This window comes from Dermacentor andersoni, chromosome 5 (assembly GCF_023375885.2).
Source record: "Dermacentor andersoni chromosome 5, qqDerAnde1_hic_scaffold, whole genome shotgun sequence".
In the NCBI taxonomy this organism is placed as follows: Eukaryota; Metazoa; Arthropoda; class Arachnida; order Ixodida; family Ixodidae; genus Dermacentor; species Dermacentor andersoni.
Window position 1 is genome coordinate 193,651,249 of NC_092818.1, and position 17,710 is coordinate 193,668,958.

Consider the following 17,710-nt stretch of genomic DNA (forward strand, 5'->3'; position numbering starts at 1 on the left):
CAAGGCTCGGACGGAAAGCTCGAAATCGGTCGTGCCGGTAGTCGTAGCGAGCTGGCTCGGCGTAAGGTTTAAGCTGAGCATGCTGGCGTGTCCTCACACATTCGTCGAAGGCCCGCAAGAAGTTTTCTTCCCCATAGCCCAACAAAAGAAAATGTTGTTTGTTTGGTTTTTCCTGACCGATGGCACCGGATTTTCTTTAGTGAAATGATCATATAAAGAAATCCTAGTTATATACCTAAGACTAACGATGAATTTGTAATATTGAATGGGATTGATTGATTGATCGATTGATTGATTGATTGATTGATTGATTGATTGATTGATTGATTGATTGATTGATTGATTGATTGATTGATTGATTGATTGATTGATTGATTGATTGATTGATTGATTGATTGATTGACTGACTGACTGATTGATTGATTACATGTGCTATGAGAGACGTTGTAGCCGGACGCTCCAGACTAATTTCGGAACTTAAGGGTCATTTACTCCACACCCAAACCCAGCAACCGCGACTGCGAATCAACCGGCGACATAGTGCTCTACGACACAGCCAACGTGATACATCAGTGCTTACTAGTGTTTTCTCAGAATACTCAGCCACAAATAATAATTACGAGCCTTCCCGCACATTTGAGCATCCCTTTTCTCTCTCTCTTTCTCTCTCTGCCCCTCGTCGTCATTCCTTCCTTCCTTCCTTCCTTCCTTCCTTTCTTTTGAGCAGAACCCCCCCCCCCCCCTTGTTTCTATGAAATTAAACAAATGGTGACAGGCTTCAGCTACAATTCGCACTTTTTTTATCGCAGACTTCACAGCATCCGAAAACAACTCAGCTCACTGGTGTGCAAAATTAAACGTGACAAAAGACATTTCATTCACCGAGTAAACAACGCCCGCGAAACCAAACAAAGCGATAAAAATGATTAAAGAAGAACACAATACGTGTCAGGGAAATAGGTCTTCCGCGAACGCCGCCTTTGCTGTGACAAGATCGCCGAAGCGAGTTGCACAAACCCCGCGCCGCTGCTGCCCTGCTTCCTGCCAAAACGTCCGAATGCGACAAAGCAGAACGTCCGCAAGTAACGAACTAAACACCGGGATAACACGTTTACAAGGCCACGAGAAAGCCCAAAGTGGAAAAGAGATCAACCGCGGCTCAAATCGTCTTCTGGCTGTTAGGTTTTTGTATATGTATACTTGACGGTGGCTCACATGAGTGGTGAAATAAAACTAAACGGCACGACGGGCTCCACAAACGCGGTATCCCCTTCGAGTCCAGTAGCCCCTTCCTTTATTTATTTATTTATTTATTTATTTATTTATTTATTTATTTATTTCCTTCTCAAGCAATCGACTCTCTCTCTCTCTCTCTCTCTCTCTCTCTCTCTCTCTGTCGTCTTTTCACGAATAAATCGTCTTGCTCTCTTTGTCGCAAGCAATCAGTCCAAGCACCGGGTCTGTCATTGGCCAGTAAATTCCGTCAGAACAAACACTTTCGGCGTTTTCGAAGCAGCGAAGCGCACAGAGATGGTTGACCCCAAGCTCGTCTCAGAAAGAACCGTGTTTCGCGATCGTTGTCCTCACATTATAGTCGTGAAGTTATTGCCAGTAGCGTCACCAAGAGCTCACGTTAACACACTTTTGAATTTCCAGAGAGGGCACATAGTCATGGATAATGCGTGCATGCGTGCGTGCTGACGTCAGTGCTGACGTCAGTAAGCGGGAAAATGAAAACTGAAAGCATCAATCTATTGCAGATTACAAAACGAAAACGAGGTGCGCGCGCGGGAAGGCATTCTTTCAGGATCAGGACAGTTATGCGTGGTAGGAGAACAGGTTGCGATCACACAGCAAATAAATAGCCCTCTTTGTAAACAGCAAATCAGGAAAGAAGATAGTTTGCTGGTTGCTTGGCAGCGGAGAAAGAAAGAAAGAAAGAAAGAAAGAAAGAAAGGAAGAAAGAAAGAAAGAAAGAAAGAAAGAAAGAAAGAAAGAAAGAAAGAAAGAAAGAAAGAAAGAAAGAAAGCGAGTTGCGCTTGGCTGTGGCATCTCTGATCGGACGTAGCAGAATGGTTCAGTGAATATTGTTAGCCGAAGGAGCAGCTGGACGATCTACAGTTCTCGAATTTAGAGATTTACAACATAACTTTATAATAGATTTTTTTTTATTGCGTTAGTTATACTATTACGCGGAAGCGCGTGGAGAGCGCAACACTTCGCGAAAGCCGATGCCCAATGAGTACAGGTAGCGTCGTCGCGTCGTCTGCCGCCAAAAGCACGAGAGTTGGCGGATGTGGAGGTGCTGTGACCACCAGTTGATCGGGCACCACAGGGAAGTACTGGAAAAATTGCACGCCCGATCCACATGACATAATTACTAACGTACGCGAAGTCTGGGACCACAGAAACGACAATTTAATGACCTTCTCGCGAAAGCTCATTAAGCGACGAGAAGTGCTGTATCGGTTGCAACAACGAACATGTAATTCTTCGGGTGCGGTTATCTATACTTTTTGTGTACTTTCTCTCTCTATATATATATATATACATATACTTTTTCGTAAGAAAAGAAGAACGAAAAAGATTAAACGCTGAAAGCAGCATACAGGAAAATGGACAGAGCTATTTCTCAATTTGTATCGGTGGTAAAAAATGTTACGCAAGCACAACACTTGCTCTGAGACTTGCTCGAGCACCACTGTACAGATACGCATTTCCAATTGTATGGGCACTTTCCTCAAGAGAGAGAAAGACAGGGAGGTTAGCCAGTGTGGACTGGCTGGCTACTCTGTGCTGGGGTAAAGGGAATGAAAGATGATAGAAAGAGAGGGGGAAAATTTCTCTACCTCAATTCCTCAACTACGTAACAAGGTTTCATCGAACAAAACACAAACAGCCCCACTCAGTGCCAAATTCGCATGCGAACGGTACCCGGTTTTTCGTATATAGCTTGTCTCAGGCTTCACGCAAGCAAACACATAGTCCAATTACACATCTGGTGTTATGACACACCGACAGGGTTATTGCGTAACACACGCTAATATCCCGCGAAGACCGCATAAACAGGGATATATTGTCGCACGAGCCTCTTTTTTTATTCATTTATTCCTAAAACTACCAATGAATGGAATCATCTGCCGGCCTCAATGGTTAACATACCCGAGACATCTGCTTTTAGAACTACTATTGAAGAATATTTTTGTTAATCTGCATGTCCTGTATTTCGTTTCCCTTCAGTAACGCCTTGGGGCCTTGAAGGTAGAATAAATAAGTAAGTAAGTAAATAAATAAATAAATAAATAAATAAATAATTTATCACTCGTGCGACAAGGTATCCGCAGGTTTGAAAAGTGACTTCAAGAAGGACTTTGCACAATTCCTGTAAGGGGCTTGTTTAGGCTGAGCTGCAGTTCACTAAGGCGATCGAAACCACTCAAGAGCTTGAGACAGAAACTTGAAGAAACTTGTCCCCGACATACCGCGCGCTGGCCTTCTTCAAGTATTTCATTTATTGATTTATTTCGCTGTTTATTGGCGAGTGACATTTCTGTCACTACGTACGCAGCTACCATTTCGAGTATTCTCGTAGCTAAAAGAAATCGCAGAGAAATATGCCGCCAACCTTGAGCTGTTTCTCCATTGCCTCTCCAACGACTTGCATGAATGCAAACTGGATTATTACTGGGGATATCGCGGTTTCCTCTCGTGACCTAGTCGAAGCACGCCACGTAGAACGGTACCCATAACAGACGCTCACTTGCAACTGACCCTCTTTCACGCACTTTTCGTACAGCCACTGATGTAGGCTTTCCGTACAAAGACACTCTCATATCGATGCAAATTTTCGCGAGCAATTTGCCGACGTCCTCGCGCCCAGCGAAGAAGGACGGCCTCGGGGGCTGCGCGCGCTGAAACCGCCGCCGGATGACGCGTCGTTCTTTCAAGGTTGGCGGAAAAAAGAAGACACGTAACCGGGCACGTCAACAAGACGACCGGCGAAGCAAGACATATACCTCGCCGCTTTCCTCGTCAGTTATTCTTTCTTCCCTCTCATATAAAAATAAAAAAATAAAAAAGAAAAGTCCGATGCTCTGCTCTCTTTGCCTATTTCATTCTCTCCCGCTCTTTTCCTTCGTTCCGACGCTATTCCTACGTCGTGAGCGCATATAGTATACAACAGCTGGAATACGTCGGAGATGTGCGCTGGCCACTTTATCATTGTCTTTGTTTCTTGCTTGCTTTCCTTCGTACCTGCCACATTTGGGGCACCGTGAGCGCGCAGAACAGTTGACCCCGGAGGTTTCCCACACGTCCTTGAAGGGCGCTCTCGGTTTTCTTTTCTTTGTTCGACTGCGGTTCGTTGCGTCTTCCTTTCTCTCTCTCCCAATGGTGGCGCGCGTGTCTGACACCTACGACGAGTCTGCGAGCGGTTCGCGTGGGAGGAAGTAAGTCGACGACGCGAAGGGGAAAAAAGAAAAAGAAAATAATAACAATAGTAAAGAAAAACCAAAAGAATTTTTTTATAACAGGCGGAGAGGGGGCGGTATGCAACAGTTTGAACGTATCAAATTGCTCGCCCTTGACACCCTGCAATCTTGGATGCGGCCTACTTTGCGTAAATCGCAACATCTGTAGCAAAAATGTATGACAGCGAAGCCGTTTATGAAGGATGACTGCACTGAGAGGTCAGCGTGTGACGCGCCGTGAAAGAGCGCACAAGATGGACCAATAGCAAGGTACACATGTTGCTCACGAGATTTACCCTATTTATACACCGCGTGCTTGTTTGCTATTATATTTGTACATAATAAAAAAAGGAACACATTTGGAATAGACAACCGAACTGGTAGCCACAAACAGCTTATTCAACTCGCATAGGCCCCTTCGTTGTTCACTAACATTAATAGAGAGAGCGAGACCGAGAGGCAAAGGAAAGACAGGGAGGTTAACAAGAGATTATATCCGGTTGGTTACCCTGTACCCGGGACAGTGCCAAGGGATGCAATAGGTGAGAGAGAGAATAATAATAATACACACACACACACGATACAGAACTGTTTCTGTGGGCTCTGTCACGCAGTCTGCGAAGGCGTTCCTAGTGTTACAAATTTTGTTCGTACAATTAGTGTACTACTAACTAGGTGGGTCAAAAGGGATGGATGATTTCGACGTGAACTTAAGTCCTGTGAAACATCCTCTATGGCCGACTCCTTCAAACAGCTGCTTCGTAAAATTTCAAAATTCCGTTGTCATTTTTACAGTAAAATCCAACAACTTGAGGCAACACTTCTACCTGTCTCGGTGTCTCATAGGAACTAAATTATGATATTCTGAAAGCTCGATTATGCTTTAGACGTTCACTAAAATAACTGGCTCAGCTGAAGAGCTTCTCGTTACGGAAATTAATTTTGACAGCGCTGATCAACGGTAGTTATTACTGTTTTCTGTAGATATCGATTTTAGCTTATGCTACGTTAAAAATTCGTATATTCGTCCGGACATCGTCCAGTTCTAGACAACTACGAAGTTGAAACTGTCACTTGGGGGTCATTGTGAACAGAGAATCTTTCAAAATCTGTGGTCGTGGATTCTGTCAAGTCACTGTGGCCGCCCTTCCGCTCGACCACACGAGGGCAGTTTCTAGCCTAATGTAGTGCGGAAAAATAAACGCGCTCTTTTCAGATAGGCAGCTCGATACGGAGGCCTGCCAGCTCGCCTACAATCGCGGGCTATCACTAGTTCTATGAAAGGTCACACCACGACTTCATTGATAAGCGCGGTAAGCCCAAATGGCGCTGCTAAAGTAGGTTGACAAACAGAGAAACCGACCCGGATACGATTCTGGAAGCTCCATCACCAACACTCAGACAAAAGCTCAGCACTCAGTCAGCACCCGTCAGCACTCAGACAAAAGCTAATACGCTACTTGATTACGGCGGTTGTATTTACGCCTCCGGCGGATGTCTACTTATCTCTTTTCGCTAATAAGCGCGCTATATTTCACTCAATTGCTGTCTATGCGAATAAATGCATGTTCCATGCACGCCACTACAGCTTAGAGAAATACTTCAAGGACGCCAGTGCTGAAGGGCTCGTGGCTTCGGTTTTGGTCGAGCCATACACGCAAGAAAACGGCCACTGAGAGTCAAGAAACTTTAGCCATTTTGCTAAAATCGCTGCATGCGGCGCACGTTCTTGCGAAGCATCCTTTTCGACGGATTCCATATTCGAGGCGCGTCCGTTCAGCGATCTTGGAAAAAAAAACGAAAATAACGCAAACGGAGACCAGCAGTGTGTGCATGAAAGCAGGCTCCAAGATACTAGGCAGGAAAGAAAAGAAGGAAAACTGGCGGCGATCAATAGGCTGCGCAGGCCACGCGTGCCAACTGCAGCGGCAAGGACCAATCACGCGGGGAGCGCGCGCGCAAGCAGACGACGCCGCTCACATGCGCGCCTGCTTGGACAGCTGTTTTCATCCGCGCCGCAGCTATCTATGTTGATTTTTTTTTTTACTTCCACGAAAGGGCGAAGCCGCTGTGACGTACTACGTTTCAAAATAGCTTGCGTGCTGCATTGTAAGATTCCAGGGGCACTTTTCTTTTTTCTGACAGCGCATACGCCACAAACTATTACTTGATTAAGGGGACCGACAGATGAAGTAGCCCACTGTGGTATAGAAGTTAGATAAACAGGCATAACGTGCCCAACAAAGGCTAGCCAGCCATTCTGAGGCACTTTATCCCTGTTTATCCAACTTCTGAGCTATTACTTGATACAACCTGCGGTTTTCCTGAGCAATTGCGGAAGCTTCACCAGCTCTCATCATCAATTAAGACAATTATTGATGATCATACGTTGTAGAAGACAAGTTCTACATCAGTCTTTACGATACCCACGAATGCGCGATAAAATAATGCAACATCCTTCAAATGTCTATGAATTCTATGGAACTGCCAGCGTCGGGAATGGATATGTACTCTTAATAACGCAGACGTGTGAGAGCAGGTGCTGTTTCGCCATTGTTGTAGTGACGTCGATATATCTTTGTCATTCGGCTGCTCTCGTCCCTCATAGAAGACATACTTCTTCCTCATACCCGTTGCTGTCACGGTATAAGACATTTTCTGCGAATACTGAATCGCTTGTCGTGTAAACATAGCCGATACTCGCGTCACAAAAGCGCCGCACGCAAGAGTATGCATGGGAAAGATCGGCATCGCACTACAATAGAAGTTGTCCCAATAAACTGCGCATGTTTACTTCCGCACGACATCCGTGAAATACGTCAGGTAAATTTCGAGCATATCGCGCCGCCGGCATGGATGCTACAACAGCAGGCCACGTTGTCTATCAGGGAAGCGCTATGCAGTGGCGGCGCCCACTTACCTTAGGCGGTGTCTTGGCCAGCTTCTCGTTGAGCGCCTGAATCCACGGCTTGGACAGGAACTCATGGTCCTTGCGCGCTAGCACCCACGACAGGACCCGGTTGGTCCAAAGCACAGCGTCGGGGTCGGACCCCGAAGCCGACACCGCGAAGGGTACACCATCGGAATCCTTAGCACCCGCTTTCGCCCACCGGGCCACCGAGGCGACGTGAGACTGCTGTTCCTCGGCTTTCCCAGCTGACACGGCCTCGTCGACGGGCTCCGTGTCGTCGGCTCTTTTCGCCGAAGAGGCAACGCCGGGCCGCTGGCGGCCGAATCGGTTCGCCAGCAGCGTGCCCACCACGTATACGAAGAGGCCGAACAGCGCCCATCCGAGCAGCATAACGTTCAGGTAGTCCAGCGTCTCGAACGACTCGTCCGTGTAGAAGAAGAGGGCCAGCCGTTCCACGAGATCGGCCCAAGTCACGTTGAACCAGTGCGTCGGCTGCTCGCCGCCGCGGCTTCTGGAGGAAGGTCCCCCCGCCATGGTTCTTGAGAAGGGTCACGACGCGGGGCGAGAGGAACGCAGGCGAGGCGAGAACGGCGTGCCCGCTTGGGAATCGGCGAAGCCCGAGGCGCGTGCTGCGAGCGCGCGCGCGCTCTCCGTGATCAAAACGGCCCGCGACGAATTCGTTGCCTGTCGTCCTTCTGCAGCGGCAGGCGACGGCGCCCAGCCCAGCCCCTCTCCTCGCCGTCGCCTCTCTTGCGGCTCTCGCGGCGGCTGTTTCGGCGCACAGCTTCGTCTCGGTAGCCGCTCGATCGCTCGCACTCGCGCACACCGCAGCCGCGCTGGTTCACTCGCCGGTGCCCGGCCGCTTTTGCCGGCGCCCGCCAGGCCGCGCTCGATTCGCTCCGGCTTCGGTTGCGGCTCCGGTTTCGTACAGAGCGCGGCCCCGAAAGAAAGTGTCTGCGTTCACCCGGTCGACGGAACGCAGACGTTAGGTTCACCCAAACGTCACGTCCGGGATGTCGCATTCATTCTTTGTTTTTCGCGTCCGTGATGTCACATCCGTCTTTGGTTTTGGCGGCAGAATGGCAAGCTCAAAGGTGAGCCAGGTGAGCTACGCTCAAACAACTGGACAAAGATGTGGATTGTTTATTTTTTAGGGCTTGTGCTAGCGTAAGCTATCGTAAGTACTTCACTTTTCCATTCGATGTGCCTCTACTATGCAAACCTACGCTTTCGGCTGCCTGATACTTCATTTCCAGGTTCCTTACCAGCTTATTTTCCTTGTGACGCATCCCGCGGACCGCCGCACCGATCAGCCAGTGCTACAGTGTACTAGCGCCGAGAACGCATATTAGACGACACTGTTTATCTTAAGTTCCTTCAAACTTGTAAGAGCCTTTTTCACAATCACTTAAACGTAACATTACCTGGTTACGGTGCTGCTACACGGCAAAATGTGTAAATGGCAGATGACCCAAGTGCGGCATGTGCGCGCACTTGTTTAGAGAAAATAAGGAGTATTCATCATTTATCTCGCAATGTAAACGCACATTCCTGACACATGGTTCAGGTCTGCCGTCCGCCGACTAAGGGCGGTAGTGAATGAAGTCGCTAAATGAGTGCTTTGCGGCGTCATTAAACGCGCGGGAAACAGCGTTCGTTTACATAGTAATATGAGCCTTTACATAGCAATATCGCTGCGCTGTCAACAGCCATTCTCTGGTAACCTTTCTCCGCAGCGTAACGCTCGAGTGCTCTGTGCAGATGTGACAAAGGTTGTGTGTGCGGTCGGTATTTGTGATTTTCTAGAAAGAAGCTTCATTCCAAAGTGCATGATCAGGCTGCGTGGTCGTCCATTCTACTAGAGCGGGACAATCAATAAACGATACAAGCATGGACATACACATGTTGTTGCCAAATAACCCTTAAGGTGGGTCCATTTAATACTGGTGATTTAATCGTGGATGAAGACTGGGATGTTCTCTTTATGTGCTTGCTTCAAAGTAGGATAAATCGTAACTTGGCCAACAAATTTTACTAGTGTTATAAGGTTTTGTGAGAAAGGGTGTTGTGTATGGCTTTGTAACGAATCATTGTCTCCCATCGCACGTGTATATCCCGGCTGAAAGTTATGTTCATGTGCTCAAGAGTGCTTCAGGAACCCTCTGAGCACTTGCACGTTGATATTACAGCCACTTGTGAATTCTGGTCCTATGTAAGCATTAAGGGGTTTTAGCACTCATCTTAATGATAACCTTAGACGCTAATTCTATAGTGTATATTGTTAACTGACAAGCTGGGTCTGGTAAGTTTTACATCTTGACACTAAGAACCTGTGGCATGATGAGTTTGCGCAAAAGAACAGTGCAGGTGCCATCATATATACATTCAATGTCATTCACGCACACTATTGGAGGGACTCCAATCTACATTAAGTACAGCGCAATCGGCGCCAGTACCAGTGGTCGCTCAATGTGTGGTTTGGAATTTACGCCAGTGCAATAATCAGTACCATCTTCAATCACGCACTGACTGGACAGCGTTATGTGAACGAAATCCTTGAAGGAGTGGTTGATGAGTTTCTCAGCAAAGTCCCGCTGTCACATCTTCCACTTCTGCTGTATCAGCAAGATGGGCCACCTGCATGCAGCAGCAGCCGAGCACGAAACTGGTTGGGTGCTACTTTTCAAATAGATTGGAAGGCACGAGCCTGTAAAGAGGCCGGCTAGGTCACCTGACCTCTCCGTTAAGTTTCTTTCTTTGGGGTTATGTGAAAGATTGTGCCGGACGTCAGCTTAGACGGACGTCACATTTGTTCAAGGTAAGGATAACGGATGTCTGCCATAGAATTCCGGCATCGGTCATCAAGAAAGCCACTAAAGGTGTGATAATATAGACAGTACTGCGTAGCTGCAAAAGGAGACCTATTTGAACACGTCCTCTAGGCTGATGTTCAACGCAGCTTACGAATTAATAGATAGTAAGAGCACACAGTTTTTTTTTTTTTTTGTCTGTGTGTGTGTGTGTGTGTGCCGACGTTCTGATTGCCAGTTCGGCTCATAGAAGTGGTATATTTAATTTCGTGAACGCATTGGTTTTGCCTTTTCTCTACAAGTTGGTCGCTTTCCAGTGTGTTTATTTCGCTTTTATTTGTTGACACAAACCTGTTCTTGCAGCACGTGTACACTTTCATGAAAAATAAAACGCTCACTTTATATTGGCTTTGGTCCGAAGCAAGTTTCTGGTGCGAAATATAACTTTGCCCACACTCTTTCGATGCGGTGCGAGCAAAGTCTGGATTTTGAAACATTCTGTGCCTATTACATTGCTCTTCACATTTCGTGTGTGGTCAGAGCTGCACTTTGGCTGCGTTATCAAGGTGCTTTTGTTATCATTTATCAGTCGGCCTTGAGAGAGGGATAATAAGTGTGACGTAGAGAGAAAGGAGAAGCTGCGAAACCTGCTGTTGGGGCTCCTTCCGTACCATTATCAAGGTGGTGCGCTGTCTCTTCGGGTTTGCGATAGGCAATGCAGTTACTTTCAATCAGCTTATTTGAGGGCACTGCTTTATGATGCGGGTGAGAGTTCACTCACACGGTATTTTTCATAGTTCGTGAGGTTATTTTCCAGTCGGTAAAATTGTACGCAATTAGTATGTCGCTGAAAACACTGCAGTTAGATGTCATTTTGGGATGCCAACAAATGCCTCATTGACACTTTGAAAATTATGAGAGTACTTCTCGAGTTAGATAATTGTAATTACCAAATTAAATCTCAGTAACGAAAGAATTACTGGCTACTACTCCACTTTACTGGAAACAATATGCACTAGGTTTTCTTCGAGTATCGGTACTGTTCCTTTTTTATATCTTAGTGCCTGATAGCTGTGGAACACTCTCTTCATCCCCATACCCCTTTCCCCAGTGCAGGGTAGCAAATCGGACATGTGTCTGGTTAACCTCTCTTCTATTTCTCTCTCTCTGTATAATTCACTCAGTAACCGAAATGAGGCCAAGCCAGATTCACTCGAAATCAGAATCAACAGCAGTCATGTGCGGCAGCACTTATGCTTGGACTAGCAGAAAAAAAAAAAGGAGAGGCTGCAGTTTTGCAGAAAGGCGAAGCAGTGTTAGTGATAGCCAAGTATGCGACAATTACACGAAGGAAGATTACACCAGCAAGGGGACCCAGGCTGTGAAATTGAACTGTCTCCTACTATGAGGTCTTGTATATACTTAGCGCCGTTACTTCAGTGCTCAAGTCTTCGAGGTCAAACGAAGTTTCTTGAAGTGCAAGAAATATATATATATATATATATGTATCGTAAGGAACCGCTTTATTCCAGCCAAGCTCGGACTACTACCTCGAGGATTAAACTGTGCTGCTAGTGATGATATATGCAGATGAAAAAGATGTGCAGATGATGAAGTTGAAAGTCAGGCATGTGTTGTGCCCATGCTAATTCTCTCTCGCTGTGGAAGCGGCCGCCTGGCTGCGCGTAAGTACTATAAAATGGGTCAAGTATTTGGTTTTAAGCGGGAGACATGCACTATCTCTGTGCCACAGCAACGGGAATCGGGTGGCGTTCTAACAAGCGAGACATGGTAACTGACAGGTGATGTCTGCTCAACGACCGCGGAAAGTCGAGTAAAACACCAGAAATTTTTTGCTTAAGCCAGGAACGCACACAGGAGTCCAAAGAACTTCGTCACCAGGAGAAAAAGTCACAGCACAGTGGGTCGAGTCGTAACGAAACTTGCGAGCGTCCTGGGAGATGCCTGTGTTAAGCGGGGCGAGGCGACTGCACTCCGCAAGGCGAGACACAAATTGTTCCAAGAAAGGAACTGATGGGGGTACAGGAGTCGAAAGGAATGATACATCAAGAATGAAACTTGGTGAACAGCCATAGATGAAGAAAAAATGTTAAAAGCCAGTAGTACATTGCGTAGCCATGTTATAGGCGAATGTCATGAACGGCAGGATTGCATCCCTGTTCGTGTGGCCAGGGCGGATGTACATCACAATTATGTCAGAGAGGGTATGGTGAAAACACTCCGTCAAGCTGTTGGTCTGCGGATGGTAACTGGAAGTCGTCTTGCGAATTGTGTTAGAGGCGCACAGAACTTCGGTAAGGATAGAAGAGAGGAAGACTGCTACGGTCACTGAGGAGAATGCGCGGAGCGCTGCGGTGTAAGATAATGTTGTGTAGAAAGAAATCAGCGACTTCAGCAGCAGTCCCGGATTGTAGAGATGCTGTCTCCGCATAGCGTGTTGGATGGTCTATGGCCGTTATAATCCAACGATTGCCATGTAAGGTCGTGGGAAGAGGACCGTACAAGTCTATTCCAACTACTTCAAAAGGCGAAGCGGGACAAGGCAGAGGTTGTAAAGAGCCAGAAGGAGCTGTTGGTCGTTTGCGGCTTTGACAATGAACGCAGGGTGCAACATACTTCACAACGGCTGAAGATGGGCCACGCCAGGAGCAGCGACTTCATATTCTGTTGTAAGTCTTGTGGTAGCCTAGATGACCAGTCGTCGCATGATCGTGAAAGGCTTCAAGCACCTCACATTGCAGAGAACATGGTATGACCGCGACCCATTTGTTGCCATCGATGTGATAAATGTTGCGATGTAAAACCTCATTGTGCAGCTTGCATTGATTAAGTTGTCGACGAAGTCAGGCGTTTGGAGGTGACGAAGAATCTTTCATGCGTTGGAGAATAGTTCAGCAGTATGGGTCGATGCGTTGGTGGGACACAAGGACAAATGGGCTGTCGTGTCTTAGCCATTCGAGGGTTACAATGGGTAAAGCCGATGAAGAGGACTCAGGACGTACACAATCACGGAGAGGTTATGGTGAATCGTCATGATTCTTCAGAGGGTAGCAAGAGAGAGCATTGGTGTCTTGATGCTTCTTTGCAGCCCCGTAGGTGACATTGAAATCGTACTCCTGTAGGTGAAGCACACAGCAACCCAGGTGACCTGATAAATTCTTTAGCAATAAAAGCCAGCACAGTGTGTTATGGTCGGTAACGACTGTGAAATGGCGGCCATGAAGATATGGGCGAAACTTTTGCATTGCCCAACAGCAAGGCACTCCTGCTTGGTTATGGTGTAGTAATTCTCTGCACTGGTTAGTGCACGACTAGCATAAGTAATTACTCGTTCGCGGAATGTGTTGTCACGTTGCAGTAGAATGGCACCGAGACTGACTGCTAGCGTCGGTTTGAAAGATGGTGGGCGCGGTCGGATCAAAGTGGCACAGTACTGGGTCTGACGTCAGGGCATGTTGCAAAAGCAGGAAAGCATGTTCACATTCGTCGGACGAAACAAAGGGCGCATTACTGGCGAGGAGTTGATGGAGCGGGGACGTAAGCGTAGCGAAGTTGCATCTGGAAGAAGCAAGTCCAAGAAAACTGTGCATGTCTTTTTGACGCAGTGGACGCAAAATTTGAGGATGGCAGTAAGCTTCTCGGGGTCCGGTCGAATACCTTCTTTGCTGACTATGTGCCCCAGAACTTTGATGGCCTTGCTGGCGAAACTGCATTTGTGTGTGTGTGTGTGTGTGCGTGTGCGTGTGTTGAGCTACAAACCAGCATTTGCAAGAGAGGCAAGGACTTCATCAAGACGTTGCAAATGTTGTGAGAACATGGTTGAAAACACAATGTCGTCGAGATAGCACAGACAGGTTTTCCATTTCAAGCTACACAAGACTTATCGATCATGCGTTCGAATGTGGCAGGCACATTGCAGAGTCCAAAAGGCATCGCACTGAACTCGTAGAGCCTATCAGGGGTAGCAAATGTCGTTTTTCTTTGTCGGATTTGGACATCGGTATTTGCCAGTAGCCTGGTCTAAAGTCAAGGCTAGAAAATTATTCAGCACCGTGGAGTGAATCTAGTGCATCATCCATCCGTGACACAGGGTAAACATCTTTGCGCACAATTTTGTTCAGCGCACGGTAATAGACGCAAGAACACACTGAGCTGTCTTCGTGACAATTGCAACGACATGAGTGTCAACAGCTCAAGTAACAGTTGATCCACGAGGCAACAGTTGGGGTTCGAGAGTTTGGTTTATTGCAGTAAGCAATGCAGACCCCTCAGAGAAGCGAATAAGGCCAGGGGTAATCAGAATTGCTCGAGATAGGGTATGGTCATAGGGTAGAATGAGTATGCCGCCATCCACAATGTTACAGGAGTTGACACCTATAATCTCTTCTCTAGGTGGCCAAAGAACGTAATCGGAAGAGGTGACGAGACGAATGCATTCTTCGTGGTTAGGAAAAGAATTGCCAGTGGCATCCAGTTGTGTGAGGCGCTGAGGACAAGAGATAGAAGCAGACGCCAAAGAAGTCCCACCCCAAGATGAGTTCATGGGTCACTCACGAAATACCGCAAAAACAATGTGGTGAAGAATTTAGTCTATGGACACACGAACAGTACACGGTGCGATTGGACGAATAATAACGTTGGCTGCTGCACAAAGAGAAAGGCCGGAGTAAGGCAATTCTTGTGTTTTATAGAGTCCCGAACAGTCACATGGCAATAATCGCCAAGCGTCTTGTAACATGGAGCCACCTCAGAATTGCACCAAACAAAGATGATGGATGCAGCCAGTCTTGCCAGATAACTACATTTTGACTATTCTGTATTGTCTGCATTTATTGTGCAAAAGGAATTCTCGCAGAGAGTTTTATCTTCAGTGGCCTTCAGTTGACGTCATCTGCTACAACTAGCACATAAGTTAACTCCATAGCACCACTAGGATGGAGACCTTGTGTCGTGGGATGCTTCCTTAAAAGTGGACAAGAAGATTCTAAAGGAAAAGTGTGAGATGGTCACAGTAATAACCAAGGCATTTGGCATGGGAATGACCCAGCTATGAAGGTATTATCAGATGTGGACAAGCATATAATACTAAATGGCGCCTTGCACGAGTCCCAAGTGTCAAATGTAATGAGTATTGTGCATTGAAAGGGCCAAAAATGTTTTGTACATGCAAGGGAACACTATGGGCATTTGATAGCAGTTGCTTAGATGTACTACATTAAAAGGAACCAAACGAATTCCCTTAGACATAAGCATGCAGCAAATTCAAGGACTAGATGAAGCTTCAAAGAAACTGCATTTCATGTAGGATAGGTGTGAATGACCTTTGTGCATGAGATCAGTGACAAAAACACTAAATGAATGCAGTACAGTGTCTGTATCATATCTTGTGCAGACCAAACTAGCCTGGAGTTTCAGCATTCCTTGTCAGTACATTTAAATAGGCACTACATTGTTCAAAGTGCAAAATTGTTCTACAAAACATAATATGTAAAATGTAGCATGCTAACCCTCGTGGCTCAACAACTACTGAACCGAAACCTCAATGAGCAGTGAAGCGTCCTTGTAATTTTCATCGTAACCATACTTTTGCTCTTGAAAGTGAACCTCTTTAGTGAATTTGCTTGTGTATTAATTTTTCTTTAGGCAAGTATTTTTTATACATGTTAATGTCTCAGTCCTGCTTTCTCTTTCCGGAGCTAAAACAAAATGCCTCTTATTTCAATTTGATCTTTTGACCTAGGAAGCCATCATCTGGTGCTGTGTACAGCAAGCACATGCTTCGGGCAAGGAGGGAGCCAGCACCATATCTACATCAGCAAGAACCTCGGTGCTCAAAATAAACATTTTCTGTGCAAATACCTGTCTTTTTATACTTCCAGCATGAATTAATAAGTTTTTTTTGCCTTCACATGCAGGAAGGTTTATAGGAATAAATAGTGACTGTTGAATGCCCAGGAAAAGCCTTGAAGCCATTCTACTTGTACAGTGATAAAGTACATGTGTACTTGAACTTGATAGTACAGAAACGAAAGGCAAAGTAACAGGCAAAATGCTCTGGGCAGCAGTCGTATAAATGGTAGATGAACACAGCTAATTGTGCTGTCCAGTTTCATTCAGTTTGACCAAGTGTTGCAAGAATTGCCTTCAATATGAATCATTCAGTTTAGCCAGCTAAAGTCGAACTCGTACAAACTTTGGAATGTCTGCTGAGAATTTTAGCATACATGGTATGTGTGCATCCTTCAGCAGCACTACAAGCCCAATAAGGTTTTTGCGTTACTGTCCCCCCTCCCTTGGGGTTATTGCAGTGTCTACTTCAAATGCTTGAGGGTATAATGGAGAATGACTCCAATTTGCTATAAATATGTGCAGTGTTGATGCAGAAATGAGAAGGCTATATAAATATGCAGGACAAGAGCTGGTAGGCCTGGTTATAAGCATGAATTAGAAATTTATAGATCAAAGGCAATATGAATACAATATGTTAAATGACATCCATATGTGGGAACTGCCCACATGAAAGGAAGGAAAGTGCAATGCTTGCAACCTACCAACACAAACATCAGTCGGGAAGGATTCTGTGAGGATCCACTAAGTGGACTATTTCAGCACACACTGATTAGGTAGAGCTCTAAGCTGGTAGAGCAAGCGGCAATCGTCACCGTGGGCTCTCGTGCTCTATTCATTCAGCGTGTACTGGAATGGACAGTCCACTTAGTCAACACTTACAGACTAGCCCCCTAGGGCTGTGGAAGCACGCAGTATATTAAGCTTAAGTCTGTGTGGAGTGCTACCTCCTGCTTATGTGGCAAGTCCTCCTGTTTACCTGTTCTTTTCAACTGAGAGCTGAGCACCGCCTAGGTTAAGTCAGAAAAAGCAACCAGCATCCATAGAATTCAAACTATTACTATTTGCCCTATAATAGGGGACAGTGAAGCCTAAAATGACACTTAACTTGGGCCATATTTTTCGCAATATGCCCGAGAATATTGGGATTTCCCATCAATTTTACCCTTCTTACATCACATAGTGAACAACCTGAAAACTTAACACTGTTGCGCAGAGCGATGAAGGGTCAGGATTTGAGCGAGAAAACAACACGACACCTGAGCGCAAACTACGAACTGGTTTATTTTTCTGCAAGTGAAGCGTACATAAAGCCTACACGCATGCACAGGAGTCCTCTTCCCGGTCTACCTACACCCTCTATTGTCAGCGATTATGCTAATCTCTTTATTGCTGAGTGAAATAGACGGCGGGCTGACACATGAGCCCTGTGGGTCCACCTTGAGGTTGTATGCTTCCACAACTTCTCTTTTCCTTTGGTTCCTACTTTTCAGCAGAATCATTGTTTTGTGATAATCACCAGTTGATAGTTTGTGCTCAGGTGTCGTGTGTTGTTTCCTCACTCAAGTCCTGTCCCTTCGTCACTCCGCACAACAGTGTTAAGTATGTCGAACCAACTAGCCCACTGCACAATTTTCCTGAACTTGAAAACA

At 46.2% G+C, this 17,710-nt stretch overlaps 1 protein-coding gene and 1 long non-coding RNA gene across 8 annotated transcripts in view; one reads left to right on the plus strand and one right to left on the minus strand.

Moving 5' to 3' along the window:
- The window catches only part of LOC126531798 (uncharacterized), a 208,146-nt gene extending 199,908 nt beyond the window's left edge, over positions 1–8,238 (minus strand). For all 6 annotated transcript variants that reach the window (XM_055071482.1, XM_055071481.1, XM_055071480.1 and 3 more), the window contains exon 1: positions 7,390–8,238. In XM_055071482.1, the coding sequence (XP_054927457.1) occupies positions 7,390–7,914 (525 nt within the window). In that variant the 5' untranslated portion in view covers positions 7,915–8,238. The remainder of the gene's footprint in view (positions 1–7,389) is intronic.
- A 94-nt stretch (positions 8,239–8,332) lies between these two features.
- LOC129383146 (uncharacterized) lies at positions 8,333–16,067 on the plus strand. Of its 2 annotated transcripts, none has more exons than XR_008611058.2 (2): positions 8,333–8,474; positions 14,604–16,067. It is a non-coding gene; the product is annotated as an uncharacterized lncRNA (long non-coding RNA). The 2 variants fall into 2 exon arrangements; XR_008611054.2 differs by lacking the exon at positions 8,333–8,474 and adding an exon at positions 8,482–8,557.
- Positions 16,068–17,710: the final 1,643 nt, after the last annotated feature.